The following is a 27,996-nucleotide window of genomic DNA, read 5'->3' on the forward strand; positions in this document are numbered from 1 at the left end:
GGAATTATAGTCAACTTTAGTTGTGTAAGGCATATGTACAGTTTCATAAACTTCACATTTAAGTTAACAGCTGCATTATGAACAATTATTCAGACAAAAGTCAACACAAACGCTCAAAGTGAGTAGTGTTCCAGTTCTGTACCAAAGTAAATCTGCAATTGTGAAATAATACCATACTGCAGACAAGAAACCTGAACATCGTATTCACAACATCGTTTCTGTGCTATTTGACGAGAATCAACCTCAATCATTCATGAGCAGCACTGACAACATTTTCTCTTCTGCCGTACATATACAAACATCTGGAATGATGTCAAATCTCTTGTCAGTTTGGCTTGTTGTGCAGGCACACATGAATGAACTGAATCAGAAATACAGTTGCTTAAGAAACGAGTAACTGAATTGACTTCTGACTGACAAGGAATGAAACCGGTTCACCCTTCATATATCAAAAATGCATGGGAGTGTTGTGCTAATATAAAACCTGAAATCGGTCAACTTGCACCCCAGACGGAGGCGTTAAGAGTCATTAATCCATTTGTAAACTCGTTGCGCGCTCGCTGACGAACATCGCATTGGCCATCTGCACCGGAAGCAACAAGCTTTTTTTCCCCCCATCTGAAATGTAAACTCCATTTTGGCCACTTTGGGACTTGTTAGCGTCTTGTTTTATGTGGTGTTGGAGGAGCAGCGCTGGAGGAGCATAGCGTGGCATGTGTCGCAGACTCTCACGGGTTTGGGAGAAGCGGGAAGCGGCAGCTCATTATCTGAACAGGCGTTACAGAAGATCTCGCCACAGTTCCTGCAGTGGTGCTGATCAGACAAACACACAGCTTTCAGTTAAACAGCTAATAGTTACTGCTTTGAAGCAGCCTCAGAAATTAATCTCTTTAAGTGATGTTGGAGAGATTTACGTATAGTTGTTCTTCATAAAATGTTTTCCAGCCTGTTAACATCACCGATTATAACAATAAAAGGCCAAATTATATTTGTACTCTTACATGGATGTGAGGGTTTGCACACAGTGACACAAATTATGGGATCAAAACAGTGTGCATGTACTCTACATCCGATAGCTGTACATGAAGGTGTACACAGCTCATGCTTTTTGCTTTCACATTAATTTATCCAAAATCTGTCAACAAAATTGAGATTGGCGAAGAAATTAAGTTTCTGAATACCTTTAATCCAAAATAAATATATTTTCTAAAAAAAAAAATAAATGGTGATTAGAGTTGTAATGGATTAGTTCACCCAAAAATGAACATTCTTTAATCAATTACATTGTCCGTACATCAAAAAATGGTCAAAACATGACATGTGACTTCAGTGGTTCAACTGTAATCAAATGAAGCTCCAAATAGACCATTTTAATGTGGTGATGTCATTGGCACATGAATATTTCCTGCTTGTTATCAAACTATTTAATAACTGTAACAAGAGGCAATTTAATCATAACTTAAAGATAAAACAGCTTTCATAACATTATTTATCAATATGTGGCTCTTTTTGAGTTCTCGGAAGGTATAGAAATTAAAAACATTCAACAGGAAGCACGTCGGGACCATTGTTTTTGTTTACATACATCAAAATGGTCTATACCAGAGATCACCAAACTTGTTCCTTTAGGTACGGTGTCCCGCAGTTTTTAGCTGCAACCCTAATCAAACACACCTGAACAAGCTAATATAGGTCTTACTAGGTATACTAGAAACACCTAGGCAAGTGTGTTAAGGCAAGTTGGAGCTAAACCCAGCAGGGACACCGGGCCTCCAGGAACAAGACTGATGACCCCTGGTCTATACAATAAAAAAATAGCTAAATATGACTTTGTTCACCAATGGCTTTGTATGAATACAGTTAAACCACTGAAGTCACATGGAATGTTTTGACAATGTATTTGGTTTCTTTTCTGACTTTGAATGCCTCGAGACCATAGCTGTCTATTAAGGAGCTCTTGGATTTTATTTAAAACAGTTTCATTTGCTTTCTAAAGATGGACGAAGGTCCTAGGGGATTAAACAAGAGTAATTAAAATTTTCATTTTTGGGTGAACTAATGGTTTAAGTGGCAAATACCACTTAAGTTATGACTTTAAAATTAGATCTATAATGCATTTGAAATAGTACTGGGCCTCGTTTGCCAACTCATTGAAGCATTATCTAATCGTCAATTGGAAATGCATAAATCCAGTACCATCTCTGTGTCAGTCAATTTCTCTATTTAAAGCGGCTGAATAAGTGTGGAAGTGTAAGAATGCACAGCAAGGTGTCTTATATTAATGAACTGGACTTTGGTTCTGACCTTTCTTCTGGAGATTGAAAATTCCTTCTCGCAAAGCTTGCAATGTGTAGCGTCTTTGTCCTTCAGCCAGACCTGTCCACCCTGAAATTAATTGTCAATATGACAAATGGAACTGAATAAACTAATTAATCCCCAATGTAGAATTATTGTGATATGTGCTGTCTGTAATGATACATTCTTGGTCATTTTAGCTGTATTTCAAACAGTATTTCAGTTCAAACCTGAAGTGCCTTGTTGGCTTCTTTTATATCTTCGATTTTCAACTTTGACCTGAACAAGAAAAATGCATGTATTAGTAAAAGAACACAAAGATTTGACAGTATTGAGGCTTAAATCACACATACTCGCTTAATTTGCAGCCCAGTTCCTCCAGCGCATGTTCCTGCTCTTCACAAATCCCCTTCAGCTGTGTGTTCTCATCCTGCAGCCTGTGAAACTCCTGAGAGAACAAAACATGGCAGAGGGTTGCCATTCAGTCACAATAAACAAAAAAGGTCCACAGCAATCTTTAAGGGTGTGTTCACATTTGTTCTGTTAATCCATCCAGCTGAAGAGGTGGCCTCGGTCCACTATCAAATGAGCTCTGGCATGGTTTGTTTAAGGTGTGAATATGAAACATGACACATTTGTTGAAAGCCCTGTGCCTTTTGAGTTATTAGTTATCAGGAGTTGTGTGCCCGTGGTGTCTTCCATTGCTAATCAACCATTAGCCATGCTCTCCTATAACAGGCTGACTTTATGCATACGTGTGCATTAGCTTTAATTTCTGGTTCACTTCCAAAAAGGGCAGTGTGAAAGCATCACGCTTTCACAAAGTAAGTAAAAACAGCATTTTGTTTGGCCCAGAACAAAGTAAGTAAACTAAACTTTACTGGTCTGACTGTACCCTGATATATATATATATATATCAGGCATGTGATCAGCCGAGGACAAAAAAGGAAGACGAGACACCGTACCCTTCAAAAATGAAATTGAGAATGAAAACAACACTGGCAGATTTAGTTTTAGAAACCAGCTAGAGTTACAAGTAATGACACATCTGATTAGTGATCATGTGCTGAATGTCAATCGAGCATTTACACTTTTCAAAGAGTGGATAAAAGACTTCCAGTGGTTAAAGTCCGCTATGACTAAGCCTTCACCGTAAAGCCAGCGGGACAGAGTTTTCAGGTAACAGTGTTTGTCTCATCTACACATTTTAAGCACGAGATGTTATAACGTTATTTAATCATTCATTTAATTATTATCACTTATATTATCATGCGACTGATGCCGCATTCACCATCGCATGCATTCACTGAGATGAAAGTAATACTGCAGCTCACGAAAGACCATTACTGCTATTAAGATGACGTAAGCAAAAATAAGTTATAATATCATCTGTGCAATATCAGACAGCACCCGTGAGAACAGCACAGTGATTATTGTTAATTCAGTTCATCTCATTCACGTCAAGCAGTGCGTGCAGGGCTAGGAGCTCATGCAGATTTTTGTTTATTTGTTAACTGTGATTAGAGTGTTAATATATAATAGAATCTGTTAATATAAAACGTGTAGTAACAGTGCTCATCATTTTTGGTGGGTGCGACTAAATTTTGTCTGTTGCGCCTACATTTTTTTGTGCCTAAGTTAAGAGCACAGGTGCTACCAAGAAAAAAAAGTTCATTTCGAGCCCCGTTAGATCTCTTTCGGGTTTGAAGAAAATGTTGAAAGTAATAGAGCCTCGTTACATTAATCCTTCATAAGGCCATTTCAGTCTGATAATTCTTGCTTTCAGATCCACTAAAATGGCAGGTGACAGTCAAATCAAGCAGATCTGTGCTGTCTGAAAAAAAGGTGGACACTCATCTTTCTGAAAATAAAAAAATATTCTTAAAAATAGATTGGAAGCTTTTTGATTATGAGTATGAAGAAGGATTTGTTTTATTTGCTGCTAAGCAGAAACCTCGGGTGTATAGCTCTATCACTGTTTAAAGTAAAAGAAAAAAAAAAACAAGATCATACTTTTATAATGTTAGTTTTAATGCATAAAAAATTTAAATCAGAGAAATCCTTTGGCTTTTTTCTTTTTTTGCTGTCTCGAAAACGTACCGAACCGTGACACCACTGTGTCGTATCGAAACGAACTGTGATTTTTGTTAACCGTTACATCCCTAATATATATAATAATAATAATATATATATATATATATATATATATATATATATATATATATATATATATAATATTTATATATATATATATATATATATATATATATATATATATATATATAATATATATATATATGTGTGTGTGTGTGTGTGTGTGTGTGTGTGTGTACCCAAGTATCACAAGTATCTTGTGTCCCGTTATTTATATTTGAAACATTAAGTTTTATGGGTGAAAAACTGAATCATTTAATGAAAATGAGAATAAAAATAAATATGGGTTGTACAAATTGTTAGATTTCTATATGTAGTGTCATCAGCAACAGTAATGGTAATAGTAACAGTGAATTTTTCACAGTACTGAATATTTTATTATTTATTTTTATTCAGTTAATTATTTCTTTATTTTATTTTTGATAAAGTTGCAGGTTTTAAGTTCTGTTTGTTAAAACCAAAAGAATCTTGCAGTACTGTTTTTGTAATAAATGGAAATCAAATTACATTTGTCTCCTCCCATTTTTGGCGATCTGAAAAATGGGCCGATTCGTGACTAAAAAACATCACTATGTAGTATGCTTGTTCATGCTGCTTGCAATAGCACTACTAAGTGTCATGGCAATGCTGGTAAAATTATGCCTGACAACTAGTTTGCTGTCAATAATATGAATACTCATGGATATGAAATGGATATTTTACTGGCTTCTGTTTTTTTTTTTTCTAAATCGGAATAATTTAAGTTATTAAGTTTTATCTTAATTAAGTTTTACAAAATTATATTATTTAATTAAATGATAATAAATAAGTATTTGTCCGTTTTGGCTCTTAGGCAAGAAATTTGAATTTTGGTGCATGCCTAGTCCTCAAACAGTTATTTTTGTATTCATCAGGGGTTTCTTTCCATAATATATGTATTTTTTCTCCTTGATACTGAGAATTGACCAGTTCCTCTTACTTTTTTGAGTCCGTTGATTTGCTGAGCTTCAGCAGCTAGTTGGGTGATTGTCTCTCGTTCTCTCTCCAGTTCATTCTGTAACGTCTGCCGCCAATCCCTCTCGATTTTCAAGTCTGTTTCCAGCTGCGTCCTAAACAAAACGTGTCAATTAATATCCAGTTTCATTTTACCTTCAAATAAAGGAGACACTGATACAATACTGACACTAATCCTTTTGGTCTACTTCTATTCGAAATTCGCCATCTCAAAACTTACATCTGCTTCTCTCTCTGGACTATCTGCTTTTGGAGACTTTCGGCTTTGTTTGTGAAGTCCTGCTTGAATTTGCGCACCCCGTCTTCGGCACTGGCCCGTTCCCTCTCGGCATCCTGCAATCTGGTGTAATTCAAACCAACTGGGTAAAACTACGGCTCTGAATGTAATGGAATGGGCGGAAATGTATTGAAACAAAGAGGTAACAAAATCAAAAGATGGCCATAATTCAACAGCCACAACAGAGCGGGAACAAATACAGAGCCAGATGACAGAAATGCTGCGCTGTGAAAGTTGAAATGAGTTGGAAATTTCAGAAAGGTTCGGGTTATTTTTATTTATAACATATTGTCGACAAAGGAGTGAATAGTTACGAGTAGTGAAAACATCAAATTTATTGAAGACTGAGATAAAAGACTCGTCATATTTGTGGTTTCTTTGACTATTAAATGTCACAGGTACATATTTATGCTAGAGAAACCACATGAAGTATTTGCTCACTAAATAGAATGTGGAAAAACAGTCACCATCATCAAATAAAGTGCCCCAATTATGCTTTTTTTCTATTACCTACAGTTTGATATAGTATATACCATAGCAATATGTGAATATAAAAATAAATGAAAAAGGTTATTGTCTCCCCAAAAAATAATAATAAATAAATTGGAAATGCCTGAAACAAGTTGTACGTTTAAACACAGATCTATACAGGTTTGTAACAAATCAAGAGCTTATTGTGAACAACTTCCATTTTGACCCCCAAACACTGTGGATATAGTTGAGGCCTGGAAAAGTTTGTGTTTTCAACATGTAAAATAGATACAAAGAAAGCTATTTTTTGTGAAAGCAATTAAAATTTGCCAGCATATGCTTGAATTTATACACTAAAAGCAAAGCCACTGTTACTGTTAATATCACTGTAGCTGTGTCCCAAATGGCAAACTTTGCACTATGCACTTACACACTGAACAGCATAGTATATGAATGTAGTGTTGTTCCAAGTGGAACACTAATATTTTTTTACAAAGCGGATATCCAAAACGCTTTCCTGATGACGTTTGACGGTTGCCAAATTAGTGAAATAAATGACCAAACTACCAAATAGTACCTGCCATCAGTATAACGCCCCATTCACACGGGGCTTCAGCATCAACACTTGACAGAGGGCGTGTCTGAAGATGGGGCTGACGCGATCGTCATAGCAGCTTAAGCCAATGAAATTAGTCAGCAATAGGCCACTGTCTGAGCTGGGGTATTTGCATACAGCGATCTGATTGGCTGACGCTTCCGTTGGTGCTTGAAAAGTTGAGCAAGTCCCAACTTTTGCAGCGTCCAACGCCACTTAAGCAGCGCCAACGGAGCCACAACGCAGTTCGGCAGTTCTGATCTCACCCATTCAAAGAAAATGGGAAGCGTTGAAGCTGACCGCATTTACCATCGGGGGTGCTATAATCCCTCTTGTAGCAGAATTTTGCCTTTACAATCCAAAATAAAGTAATCTGACATGAGCACCCCATAGCTCCACCTCTTCCGCTATGTGAGCAAAGCAGCGCACGTTGAGTGTGTGAAGTGTAGAACAATCCACACTTTATTTTAATGGTTGAATAAGTGCATCATCCAGGTAATTAAAGTGTACTTAGAGTTTTCAGTGTAAATGCACTACTTACACTATTTACACTACAAAATGGCGTAGAATAAGCCTAAGTATGCGATTTGGGACGCACCTTGTGTTTACACACGGAGAGGAAAACCTACGAATTTGAAATTCAGTTATGGTGATGCACGCTTAGATTCTGATTTGATCTGTAAATGTTAAACCAGTCGAATCAGATTGGGTCATCAGAGAACAGTAAACTCTCTAAAAGGCGGGGTTAAGAGAGACCAGATGCGTAAATGAACCAATTTTAGGCACTGTGAGGAAAGAGGTTATGCTGGAATGTATATTATGATCAAATCAACATGTTTTTGATCTTAAAAAGATACTACTGTAGAAGACCTCATAAAGGAAAATAAGACATTTAAAATAGCACGACAGGGGCACTTTAAAATGGGGCTAGTGAAGAACGATCATTAACACCGCGGATCGCCACACAACCAAGTATGTTAAGTATCAAAGAGCAAATTTATCCTAATATCAGAAGGAAATATCTTTGACAAGCTTGTATTGGTGCTCAGTATCTGTGCTAGCGCATTTTACAAATGACATAGCAAGAGTTCTTGTCTGGCTGAGTAGATCTTTGTCGCTGTTTGTTGATTAAGGGAAAAAAAAAACATGGAATTAGAGGAAGGGAGAAGATGAAGTAAAAATAAAACAAAAAACAAAGAAATGAAAAGGGGAACAAAAGGGGAAAGAGGATGTAAATATCAGTGAATTTCAAATTCATCCCAGAGCTTTAAGAACTTGTTAAGCAGTGCAATCATAAAACATCAGAAATACGATGGCAATAAATCAACAGAGAAGAAAGGGAAGGATGATTCATGTGGACAGAGAAGTGGACATGACAGCACCACATCACCACAAGTAAAGAACACAAATGCTAAAGGATGAGCGTTTAGATGAGATAGAAGTGCTTTGCATGCTATTGGGTATCTAGAAATTACTAGATCCTTGGAAATTCAGTTTGATTGATGAAACAAAAGCACTGATGTTTCTGACACCATCAATGTCCAATCATTTGATTTAGTCTGTAAGGCAGATATCACATCCTGAAATGCATTCGCACTGGTATGCTATATCTTATGCTCATTAAGGACACATTTAAAGGGACAGTTCACCCAAGAATGAAAATTCTGTCAATAATTCCTAATTCCTCATCCTAAACCAATTTTGTATTGTGGATTATATCTGGGAGCTCCCTCATCCATCATAGACAGTGAGGTACAAAAGAAAAAACACTAAACGTACCAAAAAACATCCTCAAACAGACAAAATGGCTTCAGGGGTTCAATCAGAATGCTATCAAGCTGAGAGCATACTTTTGTGCACACATTAAACAAAAATAACAACTTAAATCAACAGTTTCTTCTCCTCAATGTTAGTATAGGGCATGTGAGGAGATTTTTTTGGTGTTTTATGGACCTTGAAAGAGTTGGAACTATTGCTTTCTATGGAAGATGAGGAAGCTCATCTAAAATATCTTAATTTGTGTTCTGAATATGAGTAAAAAACTCAGGGGTTTGGAAAGGAAAGATGGCGATTTAATAAAATAATTTGTATCTTTGTGTGAACTAAGACTTCAATTGAATAATGTAATTTATTCCTGTGATTTAAAGATGAAATTTCAGCATCATTACTCAGTCTTCAGTGTCACATGAGCATATAGAAATCATTCTAGTATCCTGATCTGAGAAATATTTCTTGTTATCATCAATGTTGAAACAGTGGTTCTGTATAATATTTTTTGGCGGATTTATATCTTGACTGACATTTTTATTATTAGCAATTTCTTAAATTCTAAAGATCTAAACAACTAAATGTGTGAATGGTATTGTAATATTATATTTTGTATAAAAAGTAAATAAAACAGAGCTTTAAAAATATATATTTTAGAAAAAGGTTTAATGTTTATACAAAAGAAAAGGCCTATACAAATCTGGCCAAACAATATGAATATTTAAATGGTTATTTGTAACAATTTTCTAGTATTAATAACTTATGATCACCAATGAGTGAACTGCTTGTAACTAAACAAAATCATTGCTGATTTCCTAATCTGCCAATGAGAGCCTGTGGACTTTTTAAATTTAGACTAACTGTCCACCTCAAAAATAGCAACACAAGCTTACTAAGATAAAATAAATTCTGTCAATTTTGATTTCATTATGACATTTAAACACTTGAATCTGTTCTGAATACATTTCAGGAGTATGATAACCAAACGTTATGCTCGACGTGATCCAAAATCAACTAGGAACTGCTTTTCTCACCTTTGCTCTAGTTGTTTCATAGTTGCCGTAATTTGATTGGTCTTCTCCTCCAACCGTGCGATCATGTCATTCTTCTGTCTCATGCTGTCGTCTGAAGACTGTTAATAAACATAAATAATTTGACCATAAGCCATTTCAACCACAAACATGCAAACATTGCTTTAGCCAAAAGTCTTTACCTGCATTTTTTGGTACATCTCCACATTGATGGCTTTTACTTCATCTAACTGGTGCCGGAGTCCAATCAGAGTGTCCTGTTTTTCATGGATGTCCTTTTCTAGCAGTTTCATGGCCATCTCCATCTCCTGCTTCATGCTCACCTGCACAACCAGCTCATTCTCTACATCCTGGTGCACATAAGAAACAGGTTTGACCTCTTCTTGATGCCAGTACACTATCTGAACAGCAGGCACAGACTCTTTATATAAACACACACCTGCCGGAGCTGACATTCCTCTTTTAGTTGGCGTCTCGCCTCGTTGTACATTTCATCCAGGCCCTGCCTTGACTGCTTGTACGTGTCCAACTCACAGTTCAAATCTCCTTCTGTAACCTGAGTGTAAGACATGCATGGTATAAAGTTGTGAATATACTATAATATATGGCTTGCATTTTGATTGTGAAATCTACCATTTGTAGTATTAGCATGTTTTAAATGTAAAGTTTAGAACGCAGAAAACATGGTTGCAAAAGAGTACACGAAAGGAAAAAAGTTCAGGTCTTTTATGTTTTATTTTTTATGTTTGTATGTAAGAAATAATCTTTTAATAAAATGGTTTATACATTACAATAAAATTCCAATTGTTTACATTAGTAAACAGGAACTATCAATGAAAAGTACTTCTAAATCTTTTATTTAATAGCTTAAGTTCAGCATTTACTTATAAACGATTGAAATGTTAGTATTATTTAGCTCTACGTTAGTATTATTTAAAGGACCTAAACTATAACCTAACATTTTTTTAACAAACATTAAATTTTTACTGTAACAAGCTGACTTTGCATTGTTATTTAATTTTAGTTAATGCATTAAATAGCTTATAACACCTCATTATAACGGGTAAAAAATAAATAAATTTATATATATATAAATTTATATATATATATATATATATTTATATATATATATATATATATATATATATATATATATATATATATATATATATATATATATATACACACACACTAGGGATGGGAAGATTAATCGATATGTATCGATACGCGGTCATGCTCGTGCACGATGCGAGTGCATCGGTTGAGCAGCAGAGGATGAATGAAATTTTGGAAGCAAATCGAGATGCATCGGTTTTTGCGAGATGCATCGGTTTTTCCGAGATACAGCTTATTTTTTTAATATAGAATGTATTTTTTATTTATTAACAAGTGTTGTCAACCTGTTTTTGGCGGATAATTTAATCGACCTACATAAAGTAAGCCTTAGCAACGGATTTGCGGATGTGTACACTTACACTACAACTCAGTGTATCAGGTGTGCGGATGAAGCTAGTGGTGCGCCCTCAGAAAGCGCGAGAAGCAAAACAAACATTTTATTCCCCACTGAGTTTTAAATCTAAAGTATGGCAACATTATGGATTTAAGGATGGACGACTTGACAGGACAGATGCAATTTGCAAAATGTGCCGCGCATCTATAAAATACGCGGGCAGTACGAGTAATCTGAAATCTCACTTGAAGCGGCGCCACGGTGTTGTTGTGAAAGCATCTTCCAGTGTTCCTACATCCCCGGCTTTCGCACTGCTTGAACTGTAGCTACCAGCTCCAAAAGTGGTGAGAAAAGCATTGCAAGTTTTTTTTTCCATGCGCAAAAGTTTTGTGCGCTCTATGCCAATAACGGATGTTATCGCATTGTTCATCTGCAGGGCCGGAGCAAGCTGAACTGCTGCTCTAGGCAGAGGACGATCACGCCGCCCTTAACCCCAACGTGAAAACGAAAGTGACCTGTTATGAAAATGAAGTGACGTGTCGCGGACCTCTATTCTGCCGCCCTATGCGCGGATATAACTGAGGACGCGCGGGTGTCGCGGACCTCTATTCTTCCGCCCTATGCGCGGATATAACTGAGGACGCGCGGGTGTCGCGGACCTTTATTCTGCCACCCTATGCGCGGATATAACTGGGTGTTGCGGACGCCGCCCTCTCTATACTGCCGCACTAGGCGGTTTTAAACACCTCCTCCTGTTAATTTTTATTTAATTATAATAATAATATTAATAATAATAATGATAAAAATAATGGGTGTCACGGTGGCACAGTGGGTAGTTTGACCACCTCACAGCAAGAAGATTGCTGGTTTGTTATATTTTTATTAGCCTGTTGTTTACAGTGACAGTGATGTTTCAACGCAGCATAACACTGCTAGTTCACAACCTTAAGTTTCGAATAATCAGTGGCAAAATATATCTTTGTAAAACTTGTTTTCATAGTTGAAAAGTTAAATCACAATTCTTGTTGTGCAATGGTAAACCTTTATGTTGAAAGAGAGCACATATATATATTTTAATATATATTGCACTTATACATTTTGTTTATCTTGAAAATATTTAAATAATATGTGCTATATGTTCTAAAATGGCCCTCTACTGTAAACTGACACTCTGGCTCTAAGAGAAAAGCCAGTTTGTAAAAAAAGTCTTGGTTTTGCTTGGTTAATAAATAATCAAACTCATTCAATGGCACAGCATCCTCTTTTACATAATCTCATAAACTTGATTGAATTATTGCATTGTATCGTGATATGGGTGTGAATCGTATCGTGTCGCATCGCAATATGTTATAAATGTATCGCTAATATATCGGATCGTATTCTTTGTATCGAGATGCGTATCGGATCGGCATTATAGCTTAGATGCCCAACCCTAACACACACACACACACACACATATATATATATATATATATATATATATATATATATATATATATATATTTGTGTGTATAGCAGGTCGCACACCAGAAGCGCCGCGACATGGCACGCACATGACAGTTTAAAGTATCACACACCAGACGCGCACATTTGAATGATATTTAACATTAAACTAATCAGATGGGGCTCTGTGGCGCGCCTGAAAAATGAACTGCGTCCTGAGCCGTGGCCGGGCGCCGTCAACAGCCGCCGACTTACGGCGCCGGTGTGTGTATCCTGATAGAAACCTATGTTTAGAATTCTAAAATGCATGGCGCTGTGTGCCACACACACACAGACACACACGCACGCGCACACACGCACACGCACACACACACACACACACACACAAACAAAACAAAAATATATATATATATATATAAAAAAATGTAGAATACCGCAAGACGTTGTTGTGCTTTCATTAGAATGACAGAATTTTCGGTTCTGAGTTGGTGGTTTTCTTCCTGCAGCTTGATTATGTTGTTTTTCGCTATTGCCAACTGTATATAAAAAGATGTTAACAAAGTTAGTACTGAATATTTCTATTTAAAAGTAAAGACTTTGAATTTAAACAGTACCTCTTCTATGAGTTTGGAGTTGGTTTTTTCTAATGACTCCACGCGCCCCTGCAGGCCTTGCACTGTAGAACTTTAAACAAAATGTAAAAATAATTTGGGTAAAGTTTCACCAGTTTTAATATGCCACAGTCAGTAGCACTACAAAATGTAGCCTGATTTTGCTACTAAATAACAAAATAAGAAAAGGTAATTGTGACTTTTATTATGAAACTGAAACTTGACAATCGTAATTGTAAGAAAAAAGTTTTTGTCTCACAATTACAACTGCAACATGCATTTGTGTGTTTTATTTCACAATTCCAAGAAAAATTAATTGAGTCACAATTATATTTTTTATTTATTATATAGTGGGGGAAACAAGCTTTCATCAAATACTATTTATCACAAATGCTTTTTTTTTAAAGATGAACTTACTTCAGCTGCCTATTTAATTCTTCAACATAGTTCTTCTGATCCAAAATAGCTGCAATCTGTCCATTCCTATTAAAAACATATTTCCAATAGTTAATTATAAAGAATACTATAATTACAACAATTTAATGTGACAAATTATTCACTAACTAACCACTTAATTTAAAATATTCTGTCTACTAAGCATACTTTCTACCTTTCTTCACTTCTGTAGTCATCAATGTCATTCTTCAAGTACATGGAGAAGTCTATTACACCAACCTGTGGATTCCAGTGCTTGACATTAGCATTTCTCAAACAGAAGCAAATGTCAGGGTGTTAAAAATGGTCAATACACAGTCCATACTTGCGTATCGAGGTCTTCACCCTTCACACACAAGTTTGCATCAATGACGTTCAGTCCCACCAGGAGCCCAACAATGACAGCGCCTTCCTCCTCCAGCATCACCGCTGAGCTCTCATAAAACTCACTGCAAATACACACAAATACTTATTTATTTAAGTAATAAAGCAAAACTATAGATACTTCAGGATACCTTTGTTATGATGACATGACCACTTCAATTTGTAAACTAAAAAAAAATCTCTAAAAACACACCATAGAATGCTCTATTATAGGGCTGTGCGATTTGACCTAAAATCAAAAACTCCATTAATTGAACATTTTAACTTGATTGATTAAATGAAAAGATTATTTTTTCTTTTGCCCTCATAGCTCACGAACATGTTTTGTGAGAGACTTTTGAATAAAAGGTGCATCACTTGATTTTATAATAATTGAGGGAAACACACACTATCTACTATCTATGATTATTTATTGAACATCAACGTTGAACAACTGAAATTAAAACACACATTGCTTAAAGACAACAGTCTGAATCTGTTTTCATGGATATAACTTGCACTTTTCATGTTTTTCATATTAAAATATAAAAAATATGCAGCATCTCTTCTAAATAAAATACCTCTTGCATATCCATTAAAAAATATTTTAAACAGTGCATTTATTGAATCTTCTGTAAGGCAATTTTTAAATGTAATGGATAATATGCTGTCTGAAGGCTTCTTTAAAGCAGCTTCCAATCATCGCGAATGTAGTGCAAAGTAAAGCTCGAGAATGGGTCAATTGTCCTACTTGACCAGAGATCAGATGTGGCTGCAAAGTGGCCACAGAAGTAAAAATCAAGGCTTAACAACAAGGTCACATGACTCCACAAACGGTAGGGAAAGTAATTGAAAAAAAAAATTGACCTGGAAACATACAGGGTCTGAATGACGACTTTGATTAATCGCCAAGCCCAACTATTACGGCCCAATCCTAATTTTACGCCTTAGCCTTTGCCCTTACCCCTCATTTTGTGCGTTCACATAGAGGGGTAGGGGTGTCCCAATTCTCTTTAGCTTGAAGGTGTAGGGCTAAGTAAGGAGATCCACAAATTAGTACTTTTTTCATTATTATGAAGTTTTACGACAAACAAACATGTGTTTTAATATATTCATAACCGCGTTCGTGTTTTACCGTCATGCTTTTTTAAAAAAAAAAAACTCTAAAATAAAAACCGCTAAATTTTGCAATCTATAATCCATAATCATAACTCCTGTACAGCAACCCCACAACAATCTGACACTCGAGGACACTAGAATACCCTGTCAGAAAAGTCTAGTGGCTGAGAATGAGCTTTTTACAGTGCCTGTTTTGATGTTAAAGTTGTTTTTGTATGTTTTTATAGATGAATATGGCCACTGTGTAAATACACAGTATAGTTCAGGGCTTATTGCCACATTACATCATAGATAAATACCAAAAAATAATACTACTGGAATAACTACACCAAATGTGATCATCTGGTCTCATATGAAGCATGAGACCACGATGACAGGATGACGTGTGCAGGTGCTATAGTGCTGTCCCAATTCTTAGGGGTAAATCTGCACAAWTATATATATATATATATATATATATATATATATATATATATATATATATATATATATATATATATATATATATATATATATATATATAGTTATATAAAAAATACATGATGCAAGGTATTTTTAATAAATTGCAAAAAATCTATTTTCATTTTAATAATTTTGCATTTATTTAATGTAATTCCACAAGGATGCATTCAATTAATAAAATGTGGCATTAAATATTGCTGTTTCCACAAAAAAAAAAGCAGAGAAACTGCTTTTAACAATAATTAATGTTTCTTAAATGCCAAATCAGCATATTAGGATGATGTTCCACTGAAGAAATAAAGCTGAAAATGTATCTTTGACATCAAACAAAAAAAATTACATTTTAAACATTAATATCAGTAACATTAAAATCAGTATATAAATTATTCATTTCCCTGTTGTACTGATTTGAATTCAGATTTAATGAGTATATGAGGCTTTTAAAAAAAATCTTCCTGACCCCTTTCAAATAATAATGTACATACCAACTCTCAACTTTTAAATCCCAGTCAGCAGCAGCAGAAGTGCTTTTTAGAGGGTTACATGTGATGCAGACCCTCTAACAAACACTGGTCACTGAGCAGGAAACACAAGACTAGTTTGTCTGAGGCAGATCTTATCACTTCTCTAATCACTAACGCTCCACCACAACTATTGTGACAATGGAAGGTTTCTTAAGACAGGTACAGGAAGGGAAAGTACTAACCTAAGAATTTCTTTCCTGGTGATGAGGAGGCGAAGGTAATCAGCTAATTTCTTCTGCATCAGTGCCAGTCTCAACCACGCTCTGGCTCTGCCCAGAGGAGTCCTGAAAAACAGATGCAAACATGTTCAGCATTGTACAGACAAACAGAGACATAGACAGAAAGAAGTGCAGTTTCTCCTTCACTGTTACTAATTTAAAGGGGAATTATCCTGCTCACTTTACTCATTCTAATATTACTATTGAGCACCTAGCTATAGATGAGCCCTGCGTCCATACTTTCTCTGAAAAGTTTTTGAATTCTTTTGAGACAGGTACAGCTGTCTGATTCTCTTTGTAAAAAAGGTTTAGGTAATTAGAATGTTGACTCTCTTCTTCTCCCAGTTAAACATCCACTTACTTTCCTCTAGTTTAGAGGAGGTTGATGTAGTGCATAGGGCTGTGGTGTGTCATAAACTACACACTTTGGCATGGTAATATATCAGTGATTTATTCAAAATAATTCATAAAGGGGATCAGCTATTTAGAAGTGTTTAAAACATACATGTTAAAAGATTCAATTAAGTATGGCTGAACAAGATCAGCTTTGCCTTGCATACAAAATAGCCATGGGCCGGTATAAGATTGTGACGGTATGATAACCTTGGAAATAGATATTACGGTTTCATGGTATTGAGATTACTGCTTTATAATATTTTCTTTTTAAATGTCTGATTAAAAAACTAAACCTTTTTCCCCTTTGTACACAATTTATTTTAATTTGGGAAACATTTAAAATATTTTAGAGCAGTAAACATGTCAGGCTCAATACTTCAACTCAACTCAATTTATTTCTAGAGCACTGTCAACAAACCACAATGGGTACCAAAGTGTTGTACATAAACACATAAAAACACATGCAAATATACACAAAACCAAAATACATAAACTCGTATCACATGATTAAAAGCTAAAGAAAATAAGTGTGTTTTTAGTGACCTCTGAAAAGACTCAAAAGATGGAGCTGTTCTTAAGGAGAGTGTAAGATCTTTCAAGAGTCTTGGAGCTGCTACTGAAAAAGCTCTATCAACTCGACATTTTAAGCGTGATCGTGGAACTGACAAAAAGAGACGAACCTTAGAGCGAAAAGATCTCTGGTGCATGTTAATTAGCTCAGAAATATACTCAGGGGCCAGGCCTCGGAGGGATTTAAATGAATTATTGACTTCAGCTGTTATCATTAGTTTCAAAAACACAGACTTTTTAAAAAATGTAAAACAATATTTTTAGAGATCTTTTCTACTGGAGATACTGTTGTCCTAAAAAACAAAAAAAAATGTAAATAAAAAATCTTACTCATACCTTAGGAACGGTATTACAGAAAATGTTGACTGTTTTAAATCCTTGACTTTTCCAAACTGCTGTATATCTTGAACACGTTATCATCCCATGCCTAATCCAAAAGCACACTTTCTTGACTCATTCTAAGGCAAATCCTGTGTAGCGATGTTGCGGGTGATAGGAGCACATACACTCAGATCACACACACATTTTTATTACCAGGAGAAGCACACATAAAAGATTTCCACTCTTGGTTATGTAACCAATAGCCATGCTCGAAAGAAAAAATAGATATTTTATTTTCTTTGAAAAATTAGTTACGACTCGGAAGTAAGATTTTGGGTCAAAAAAAAAATATTCTGTTACCTCCAAATAATTTTTTGAAACTTAAGCCAAGCTTGAGCAGTGCAAATAACTCTGAATGTATGAAATAGCAATAGCTCACCCCTTTAAATCAATCAGACTTATACATCAACAAATTAAAAAACATTATAAAGAATTTTACAGACAAAAGAGGAACAAACAAATGGTGGACGTGCCAGAGAGAGACAGCAGGTGAATGTGCGTATAATGTCTGACCTCAATATGTTTCCCACCTGTCTACCACAGTGACCTTTAGGCTGTGGGTGTTTGTATGTGAAACACTGTGGTATAAATAGTTCACGCGCTATTAATTGTTGAACTGTTTATTTAAGCTTATATTGTTATGATGTTTTTCCCTCTCTTTTATTTGCTATTATATTGCTTTCATCTTTTGTTGTTATTATGTTTCTTTATATGATTTGCAAGCTATGACAATACTGTATTTTTAGTCATGCCAATAAAGCCATTTTGAATTTGACTGACAGACTGAAAGAGACATACAGACAATCAGAGAGACAGACAGACAGTTACACATACACACAAAGACAAACAGACAGACAGACATACACACAAAGAAAAACAAACGGACGGACAGACAGACAGTCAGACAGACAAACAGGCAGGCAGGCAGGCAGGCAGAGAGACAGACGGGTGGACAGGCATAGATAAACAGTCATATGCATGAGTTTGGAAATAGGCTTTACTTACAGTTGCAAGTTTCAGTTTTGTCAGGGAACTAGAACTGAAATTTGCACTTCCCTATTTTTACAGCGCATTTCTTGGTGTGCTGAGGATTGGGTGTGAGAAAACAAGTGTTTTTAAATAAATGTTTTTAATAGTGGTTTCCACTTTATATTGGAGTCTTTGGATGATTCATGTAGACCAAATGAAGTCCTCCAGATTTGCAAGCAAAATAATAAGTGTAACTTTAAGGCCAATAATGTTGTTTAGTGCTGCACATACTTCAGGCCAGGAAGGTCTCGTACACTGGCTGCGATTTCTCCTGCTTCTGGGCAAAGCTTCTCCACCATCTCCAGAGGCCCCCACAATGACTTGTTGTAACCAAGAAACGATTTCTTCACTGAGAAATAGAGACAAATGTGTTTGTTAAACAGCTCCATGTCAAAATCTTGACACACAGTTCTTTGAAGAAACATCACTTCACAGGAAATATTCTAATTTAGTGCAGCGCTGGCTCAGCGGACAAGAACTTCAGATGATCTGTCATCTGAGAATGAATAAAACATGCATTTCCTCATTTTCTTTTCCTATTATAAATAAACATGGCATAACACTTATTGCCATCTGTCTTGTTCCTAAGAATAGCACTGGCATAGAATTATGGAAAATATACTTAACACCAAGTTTTTTATGAACCATTTGTCACATAACTGTGCATTATTGTTTCAAAAAGCTAATAAAATAGATGAAATCCAAAAAATTTATTAGAAATAATACATTTAAAAGGCTACCAGTAGTCCTAAATAAAATGTAATCCACAAGTTAAAAAGGTTTAACAACAAAATGATAAAGCCAAAGGTCGGCCCAGGGTGTGAAATACACATTGACGATTGACGAAATTTTTCGTTATTAGTTTGCGTAATACTTTAGTGAATCAAATGTATATTTATTTAAACCACATCTAATTTACTATTAATTACTACTATGTTTTCAGTGTTTTGTGGGATATGAAGTATATTCTAATTAGCTATTTCAGAAGTAACTGTAACTTAAACTATACTAACTATGAAGCTCATTTTGTTTTACTTTTAGGCTATACATAGAAACAAACTCCTACTTTACAAGAAAAGTGTCTCGTGAACACTTATGTTGTCCATCGGTGCTGCAGATCAGCCAGTATCAGACTGTTGAATGATTTTATTCACCCAAAGATTGATTGGTTCGATTATGCATTCACAACAGTATGCACTGTTATAGGGGTAGTCAAAAGTGTTTAGATTATCTATTATTTTAAATATTCATATTATTATTTAAAATTTGCCCAGAGATGGGTTGCGGCTGGAAGGGCATCCGCTGCGTAAAAACGTGCTGGATAAGTTGGCGGTTCATTCCACTGTGGCGACCCCGAAATACGAAAGGGAATAAGCAGACAAGAAAATGAATGAATATATGAATTATTCATTATCCAGCAAACTTTTGCTCACTATTTAGAGGACTGACCAAGCATTAATTAGGGAGGTCAATCCCTGTAATTCACAGCCTGGTTCTGCCTGCATTTAATCATCTAACACTATCACTCTCTATTATTTTTTTTTAGAAGATTTATTTATTTATTTATTTATTTTGTCGGGTAAGCTGAATTGTCTGTAATGTAGGTGTGTGAATGAGTGTGTATAGATGTTTCCCAGTCATGGGTTGCAGCTGGAAGGGCATCCACTGCATAAAGCATATGATAGATAAATTGACGGTTCATTCCGCTGGGGCGACCCAGATTAATAAAGGGCTAGGCTGAAAAGAAAATAAATTAATAAATGAGATTTTTTTATGTACTTAAAAAAATTGCTAATCAGTGCCAATACCCTAATGGTGCGCCAACATATAGCATCATATAGAGATCCTGAATAAGAGTTCCAGCTCATGAACCTTTCCAAATCACACCACTTCCTCTCTTAAATTTGCTTCCTGTCTAGCTAACTGTCCCATCATAATAATGGCTAATAGCTTGTCTTAAAACTTGCTCTGTGTAATGCAGTAGACCAACTGGCACTTCTCATAGCACTTACATAGTACTGCTGTTTTAAAATAGTCTGGGTTGTTTGAATCTCTAGCCATTTTCAAAAATCAGCTAAAGTTTTAATGTCGACCTTCTATACTAACTTTCCACTAAATGTTTTTTTACTGCATAAGACTTAATTGGGAATTGTTTTGATTACTTCGATTATGCACATTTGTTAGCTGCTTCGGTTAAGTTTACATAAATGTTAATGCTAAACTAAATGAAAGGGAAGTGGCATTCGCTAACAACAGCATTGATTATAAAGGTTACATATGAATAAGTGTTAAAAATGAAACTGAAACTTGTATGTGGGAAATACCCATACATACAAAAAAAAGTAAATAAAAAATACTCAAACGTCTCTCATTTGAAAGCAACTTTAATATATGCATGCTTAGCACTTGTTTTGCTTACAGCAGGGGTGTCCAAACTCGGTCCTGGAGGGCCAGTGTCTGGCAAAGTTTAGCTCCAACTTCCTTTAACACACCTGCATGGAAGTTTTTAGTACATCTAGAAAGAGCTTGATTAGCTGGTTCAGGTGCGTTAAATTGAGGTTGGAACTAAAATATGCAGGACATCAGCCCTCCAGGACCAAGGTTGGACACCCCTGGCATACAGGATGTTAATTGCATTATACAAGAAATTTTGGAATATAAGACTCCAAAAAAAAAAACAGTAGCTAAAATACCAATTAGAAATATTTAAAGAATGAAATGATTATAATGTTGTGTCTAACAGATGGTTCCTGGTTGTTGGCTGTGTGATGATGGTTGAACTTACCCTTGAGGCCATGTTTCAGGCAGTGCTCCATGACAACAAAGAACTGTTGCAGAGGCGGATAGTCAGAGTCCAGAGTTCGTCCGAAGCTCAGAGCTGACTCGATCAGGCCTTTGATGCTAAGCTTAGCCATATTGAGCAAGTTAGCTCGCTCCATTGCCATGGGATCCCGAAAGGCTGGAAGACACAGCACACAGACAAATGTATCATAGCAAAACATTACATAACCTAAAGAAGAACACACTGAAAACTCATCCCAGCACTTCAACCTCTGGCGGTTTCCTTAAGACTAGCATGTGACCACCCTTTGCATGGATGAGATTAAATTTTAACAAATCTTTAAAGGGATAGTTACTATAATTTACTCTCGCTTTACTTGTTCCAAACCGAATTGGGTATCTTTGTTCCATTTAAAACAACATTATTTTTAAATTAAAAGCAAAAAACATCTAAGCATTAATTTCCATAGTATTTGTTTACAGACAAAATAAACCCAAGTGAAGAGTAAGTAAATTGACATTTTTTAGGTGAACAACCCTTTAAAACCCTTTGATTGTATTGTGTCATTCATCAGTGCTTCACAGGACATTTCACTTTTTACATTTCCTGCTGCAACGACAGATACAACTTGAAGTTGGTATCAGTTTTGTCTTATCTGTGATACATTGGACCCAGTTTTACCCATCAGGCTAATCAATACTTCTTATGCAAACACAGTCAAACTGGCTCTGACTAACAAGCACACTGGCGCTGTGCTAATATACTGTATACTTCCTGTTTATGTTGTTCAGTTCCTATTAAGCAAATGAAGCTTCATTCCCTCAGAATTTAAACAGATCTAGGATATACTAAATGCACATATGAAAACAAACCAACAAGGCACTCTCCATGACATCATGCTATTATGACATCATTCAGAAAATGTTGCATGGCAAGCCATTTTAGCATGTTGCTAAAAACTACCTAGTGACATTACACTATATCTCATGTATACTTTGTAAATTATACTTTGAAAGGCTGCAGCTTTGACTATTTGTGTGCATTAAGATTTTGTAGACAGAATCTGTCGGCAATTTTTGCTATTTCCGCACAAAACTATGTAAAGAATCTGCAGATATTTGAGAATAAAGGAGGTGTGCGAGTCTCTCATGTAATATATCCACTAAAAGGCAGAAAATATTACTTTACAAACTATATTGTATAGAAATCATCAAAATAATAATGATGAATATTACTAATGAAATTAATATAAAATCTGTGGAGTTTCTGAAGATTTCTGTGGGCGCAGATTCTGCATGGGCCTACTGAGTAATTCGCTTGTTAAGTGTGACATCGTGCAAAGCAGCTACCGGGTAAAAATCGCTCCATCAAACTGTACGTGGAGGCTGAACAATTGGTAATAATAAGTGTTTACCAAGTGCTGTAATACTTTTGAAAATCACTATCCCTGGATGGATGGATGGATGGATGGATGGATGGATGGATGATGGATAGATATCCATGCCTAATATCAAATGGCCAGAAAGTGATTTTTTATGGTTGAAATATTGGCGTCTGTGATGCAAAATGTCCAGAAATCCATGATTTTATATAAAATTCACTTTAATGCATGATATGACTAAAAAGTGGTCAAAAACCCATACTTTTCTAAATGCAAACGAATAGCGGCTTGGAGCAAAAACAGTAACTGTTATTCCAACATCTTGATTTAAACAGATAATGACCATAACACAAAAAGTATCCTCAATTTAACCACAAATCATTACTTCTGCTTGTTTTTATATCACAATAGTCATTATTCCAGTATTTATTATTTAGTAATTGTAATCACTTTTTTGTCAAAAATAATTAAACAATGTGTGTAGCAATGATATCTCAAAAATGCTACTAGCACAATTGGAAAGCGTATTAGCAACAATTTCAATAGCCAATTCACTAATGAACAGCTGACAAATAACTAAATGGAAAAGAGTTGTTTGTAGATAGTTGTCACCCTGTTGGAATGCTAATAAATGATAGCAATAATGGCAACTAACTCACTGAGCTGGCAAAAACAATCTAGTCAGGTTTAATGTAGCGTTAAGCTAAATGATAATACGGCTTGCCATACACACAGACCACATCTGAATAACTGAATCCCAACAGCAGCCTCAGAAATTAATGTCGCCCATAACCTACCCCTGGCACCCCATTCTTCGGTAAAAGGCGACGTTTTAGGCTCTGTCACTTTGGGAAGCACATGAATGCCACCAGAAAAGGTTTCTGAAGCCTTTCTGGCTAGCGCGAATATGGGCGCCTGCCATCTCCCGTCTCCAGATTTCATGGCAGGGCTGCTCGCTTTCTCGCCGGCCGATTTATCCTCCTGCAATCTGAGGATCCCGAACACTTGCGTTCTCTCTTTGTTGCCCTCTGCTTCCGCCAATACAAGGTCCTGTTCTGCAGGTGTCGCCATCGTGAAAGTGAATCTCACACTGTTTAGGGTAACGCTTCACCTAACAGCCAGGGCGGTGATGTGTTGAGCGGCATTGATAAACGCTGGACGGCTGCAGCTCGAGCGCTTTCCCTTGTGATGCTTCTTGTCAACGCCCCAGAGGCGACGTGTGTTTTCCATTCATATGATCATGGTGTCTTTAGAGAACAAATGGCTAGATTGTCGATTTGTTTACACCCGAGCACTCCTGCACGATCCGTCTGCAGCAAAGGGGTGGTGTCATAACGATTTAAAAAAAGACGTAATTCAGGGGGAGAGTATGGATATACTACCCTCTACCGCCTGTATGGAACATTGTCCTGAACGATGATGTAGTATTTCATTTACAAAATTATGACATAACAAGCCAGACAACTTTTACAAACTATTACTGGAATTATGCGGGACAATATGGAGACATTAAGAGAATCTGTTTCTGAACAAATCTTTCTAGTTCACTCATGCACTAATTCATATTCACTAACATGAAGCAAGTGACTGCTTTCATCAAATTAATTCTCAAAGCCCTTCCACGCTTAAGTTTTGGAGCTTTAATCCACACAGAGACTGCGTTTTTGTTGAATCTGATTTAAACTTTCCAAAGTGCATCTATAGAAACCCGTTTCTATAGTGTGAATTGTGAAAAAAACAGCCTTTAAAAACCATTGAGATATGAACAATTCAGTTTTAAGTAAGAGCATGCTAACAAATTTAACGCTAAGTTTTCAACATCACAACATTAATTCTGTTCGCATAAAAATGTACATAAACTGATTATTTTTCACTTGTGAACAGATCATCTCTTTTTAACAAAGCGAAAGAAGTGACAGATTATCAGTTTAGTGAACAATCATAAGCCTATCAAAACCTGCTTGTCACCATCAACTAGCCCAGTGGTAGGGAACCTATGGCTCGAGAGCATAATGTGGCTCTTTGATCAAAAATATGTGGCTCTCCAGCTGTCTCCCTTCACAAATATTTTATAGTTTAAAACAATTATAACTGTCGCTAGAAATCAGTATCATTTTATTACAATTGTCTTTTTATTGTTTTCGTTTTTTTACAGCAAAATGAATAAAAACTACCACAAGCAGAAGTGTTGACCATTGCACAGGCAAATAACTAGCATTTCTTTGTTAACTACGCGTGCATGTAATTATCATACAAACATAAGTTGTTTGCTCTTTATTTTCTAAATATTAGTATAATGGGATTTCTGTTCTTTAAAACAAGCCACAAATAAAATGTTGCTGCATAGGCTACTTTCATTTGAATTAATTTAAGTAACAGTGTTCATTTTTAAAATAGTAAAATGTTTGATTATTTAAAATTGGGCTGCTTTTCAGAAAAAAAGGAGTTAATTTACCAGAATTTAAATACATTGTCCTTTCATCATTCATGTGATGCTTCATGTTTGTTTATTTTTGAGTTGTGCATAACCTGGAAAGGTTTGGTTTAAATCTTTATTATTTTAGTAGTAGTAACAGGTATATATTATTTTTTAAGAGCAAAATTCACGAGAAACTAAAATTCACAATTTAGCTGAAATTTTGTAGTTTGTAATTTTTTCCCCAAATATTTTGCATAAATGTAATTGTGTTATCTTTACTAAAAGATTGTTTTAATTAATATATACATCTGTTTTGTTCCAATGCAGCAAAATATAGTTTTTATATTTACTGGAAAACGGATCAAAATATTCATTTTCAAAATGGGGTGTACTCTATTATGTACTCATTTATATATATATTTATATATATATATATATATATATATATATATATATATATATATATATATATATATATATATATATATATATATACACACACACACACACACACACACACCCCAATGGCTCTTTAAAAAACGCATTTGCCAAAAATAAATCAGAAATGGCTCTTTGCTGAAAAAAGGTTCCCGACCCCTAACCTAGCCTAACGGTGCAGTCTCAGGTATAAATAAATGTGTCAACAATGAAGAGATGTTGAATAGGACAGAAAAACAACCTTTAAAACAAACTACTTCTGTTATATATGACAAACATAGCCAACTTTTCACCCTAATACTAAACTCCCAGTCGAGGGATTCCAATAGAAACGAATGGATTTTGTCAATGATGATTGAACAACAAAACAAAAGTAAATATGTCTGAACATTGAAGAGCAAATTTTCATTTTAGTCATTAATTACTCACATGTGCATTTTATTGCTGTACTGTATGCCTTAGTTTCTGACCACAAAATAATTTTAGTAAATCTTATCATTCTCACGAGTCTATGATAGAATAGCGTTAAGCTTTGGAAAAAGAAGAAGCAACAGTATCACAAAAGGGTGTCATGTTCTAGGATATACAAGAGTTTGGTGGAAAACACTTTTTGTGCTTGTGCATGTCTCCTTAGTATTGCAGTTCATTTTGCTTTGCCCAATGCACACAAATTTGTATAACATTAATGTTTAAATTAGTTTATACGTTTATCTCCAGTTGACAGTGACAATAATATGAATCTGATAACTTGCTTTTCTGATGTACACAACAGGTATATTTGCCTCACATTTCTACTAATGTTGTTTTCTCACAAGGTCTTTGGCTTTGCACTAAATAATTGTTGCATTTACGCCTTAACGCACAATTGTGCACAAAGACCAATGGTGGAGATCAAGGTTTTGTGAACACTCACTCACTCGATATACTCCAGTTTAATTCCTGATTTATCAAGTCACCACAGCAAAACAAAACAACTACTGACATATTTTTTATGCGGTGGATGCCCTTCCCAGTACTGGGAAACACCCATACACTCTCACATGTACACACACCTATAGACTTTAGTATATACGTATACAGCCAATTTTGTTTACTCAATTAAGTAGCCTCCTGTCCCAGCTGGGACTAGAACCAGCAAACCATCGGAAACCAGCCACCTTTTTGTTAACACAATTTCAAACAGATTTTACAACAATATTGGAAAGATTTTCCTAACCCCTACGGTGTGTGCATCACTTGGGCCTAATACGGTATGTGCATTTTATTGGATAAAGCATTTCTTAAAGCATAATGCTGATAATGAATGCATGCAACCTTCTTCATTTATATCACAGAAAAATAAAGAAGACAACATCAGAGTGAGTAATAAAGACTCAAAACAAACAGTAGGAATTCAAACATCAACAGCCTCAGCTCACAACCAGCTCGATGGTGCCGAGTCTGCATTATTCTCCTCATAGACTATGGGTGTCACCACCACTCTGTTCTAGCTACAAAAGCATAGGTCTGCAGTTCCACATTGTGTATTTGAACTTAATATTTTAGATTTGTGAAAGCTTACCTTGACTGTAGGCCAAACGCTCCATACTTTCACTATGTGTGATGCCCCATCGGTGAAGACTCTGAGGGGAATACATGACTGCCACTCCAAAACCCCCTTCAGGGTCTAAATGAATGAACCTGTTTTTCAGTGAACACAGACATACAACACTTTATACCCAATGAATAAGTCACATCAAATGCAATCCTTTCTGTTTAACAGAAGAACCAATAATCAGTATAAACATTCATATTCAGATATAAAATAAAAGCTAACGTTCACACAGCTGCTTAAAAATCGCTGACCTAAATCCAGCTCTTAGCTGAACTCAGTCACAACCTCAACACGTTTCTGTTGTTTTTCTGCTGATCTGCTCTCAATGTCTGGCTATCATATGACTCTGATTTCCTGCACCACTGTCCCTGCCTCACATGGGAGGATTTGCACATACACATTCAGTCTGTATAGACTCAACACTCCCTAAGACTTCAGTGCAGTAAAGTAAACATCTAGATCTTCTAACCACAGCACAAACATCAATGCTTTATCCTATTAGTTGAGCAACCAATCACTTCTGCTTTAAAATGTAAATCTCTGAATGATGTTAAGCAATATAATATACACTTACCCCCAGTTAAACCCACACCCTGTGCTGGTGTTGTTCTGGTACTTCTAGGTGTAGAGATCTGACCAATGTCTGTTAGTGGAGCAGCTCCATTTGCTGCATTAGCAGCCAGTGGGGAGGAGATGTCTCTCGATGGAACAGCTGAGTGCGCTGGGTGCAGGGCAGGGGAGGCGGAGCCACAGAGGGGGCGGGGTGTTTGGGTACAGTGGTCAGCCAATGAGAGACGA

The 27,996-nt window shown here is 35.8% G+C and overlaps 1 protein-coding gene across 6 annotated transcripts; it reads right to left on the minus strand.

Annotated features, from left to right (window-relative positions):
• rufy2 (RUN and FYVE domain containing 2) lies at positions 1–27,900 on the minus strand. Of its 6 annotated transcripts, none has more exons than XR_012388646.1 (19): positions 27,773–27,900; positions 27,166–27,284; positions 21,370–21,543; positions 18,816–18,933; positions 16,173–16,274; positions 13,848–13,971; positions 13,698–13,762; positions 13,505–13,570; positions 13,091–13,160; positions 12,911–13,012; positions 10,023–10,139; positions 9,766–9,933; positions 9,587–9,684; positions 5,663–7,902; positions 5,408–5,537; positions 2,649–2,743; positions 2,526–2,574; positions 2,305–2,385; positions 1–813 (listed from the first exon to the last, which is right to left on the minus strand). XR_012388646.1 is itself a non-coding variant. In XM_073919878.1 (19 exons), exons 2-19 carry the CDS (start codon positions 27,239–27,241, stop codon positions 670–672), a joined length of 1,899 nt encoding a protein of 632 aa, XP_073775979.1. In that variant the 5' UTR covers positions 27,242–27,284; positions 27,450–27,511; the 3' UTR covers positions 1–669.
• Between the last annotated feature and the right edge of the window lie 96 nt (positions 27,901–27,996).

Source organism: Danio rerio, chromosome 13 (genome assembly GCF_049306965.1).
Source record: "Danio rerio strain Tuebingen ecotype United States chromosome 13, GRCz12tu, whole genome shotgun sequence".
In the NCBI taxonomy this organism is placed as follows: domain Eukaryota; kingdom Metazoa; phylum Chordata; class Actinopteri; order Cypriniformes; family Danionidae; genus Danio; species Danio rerio.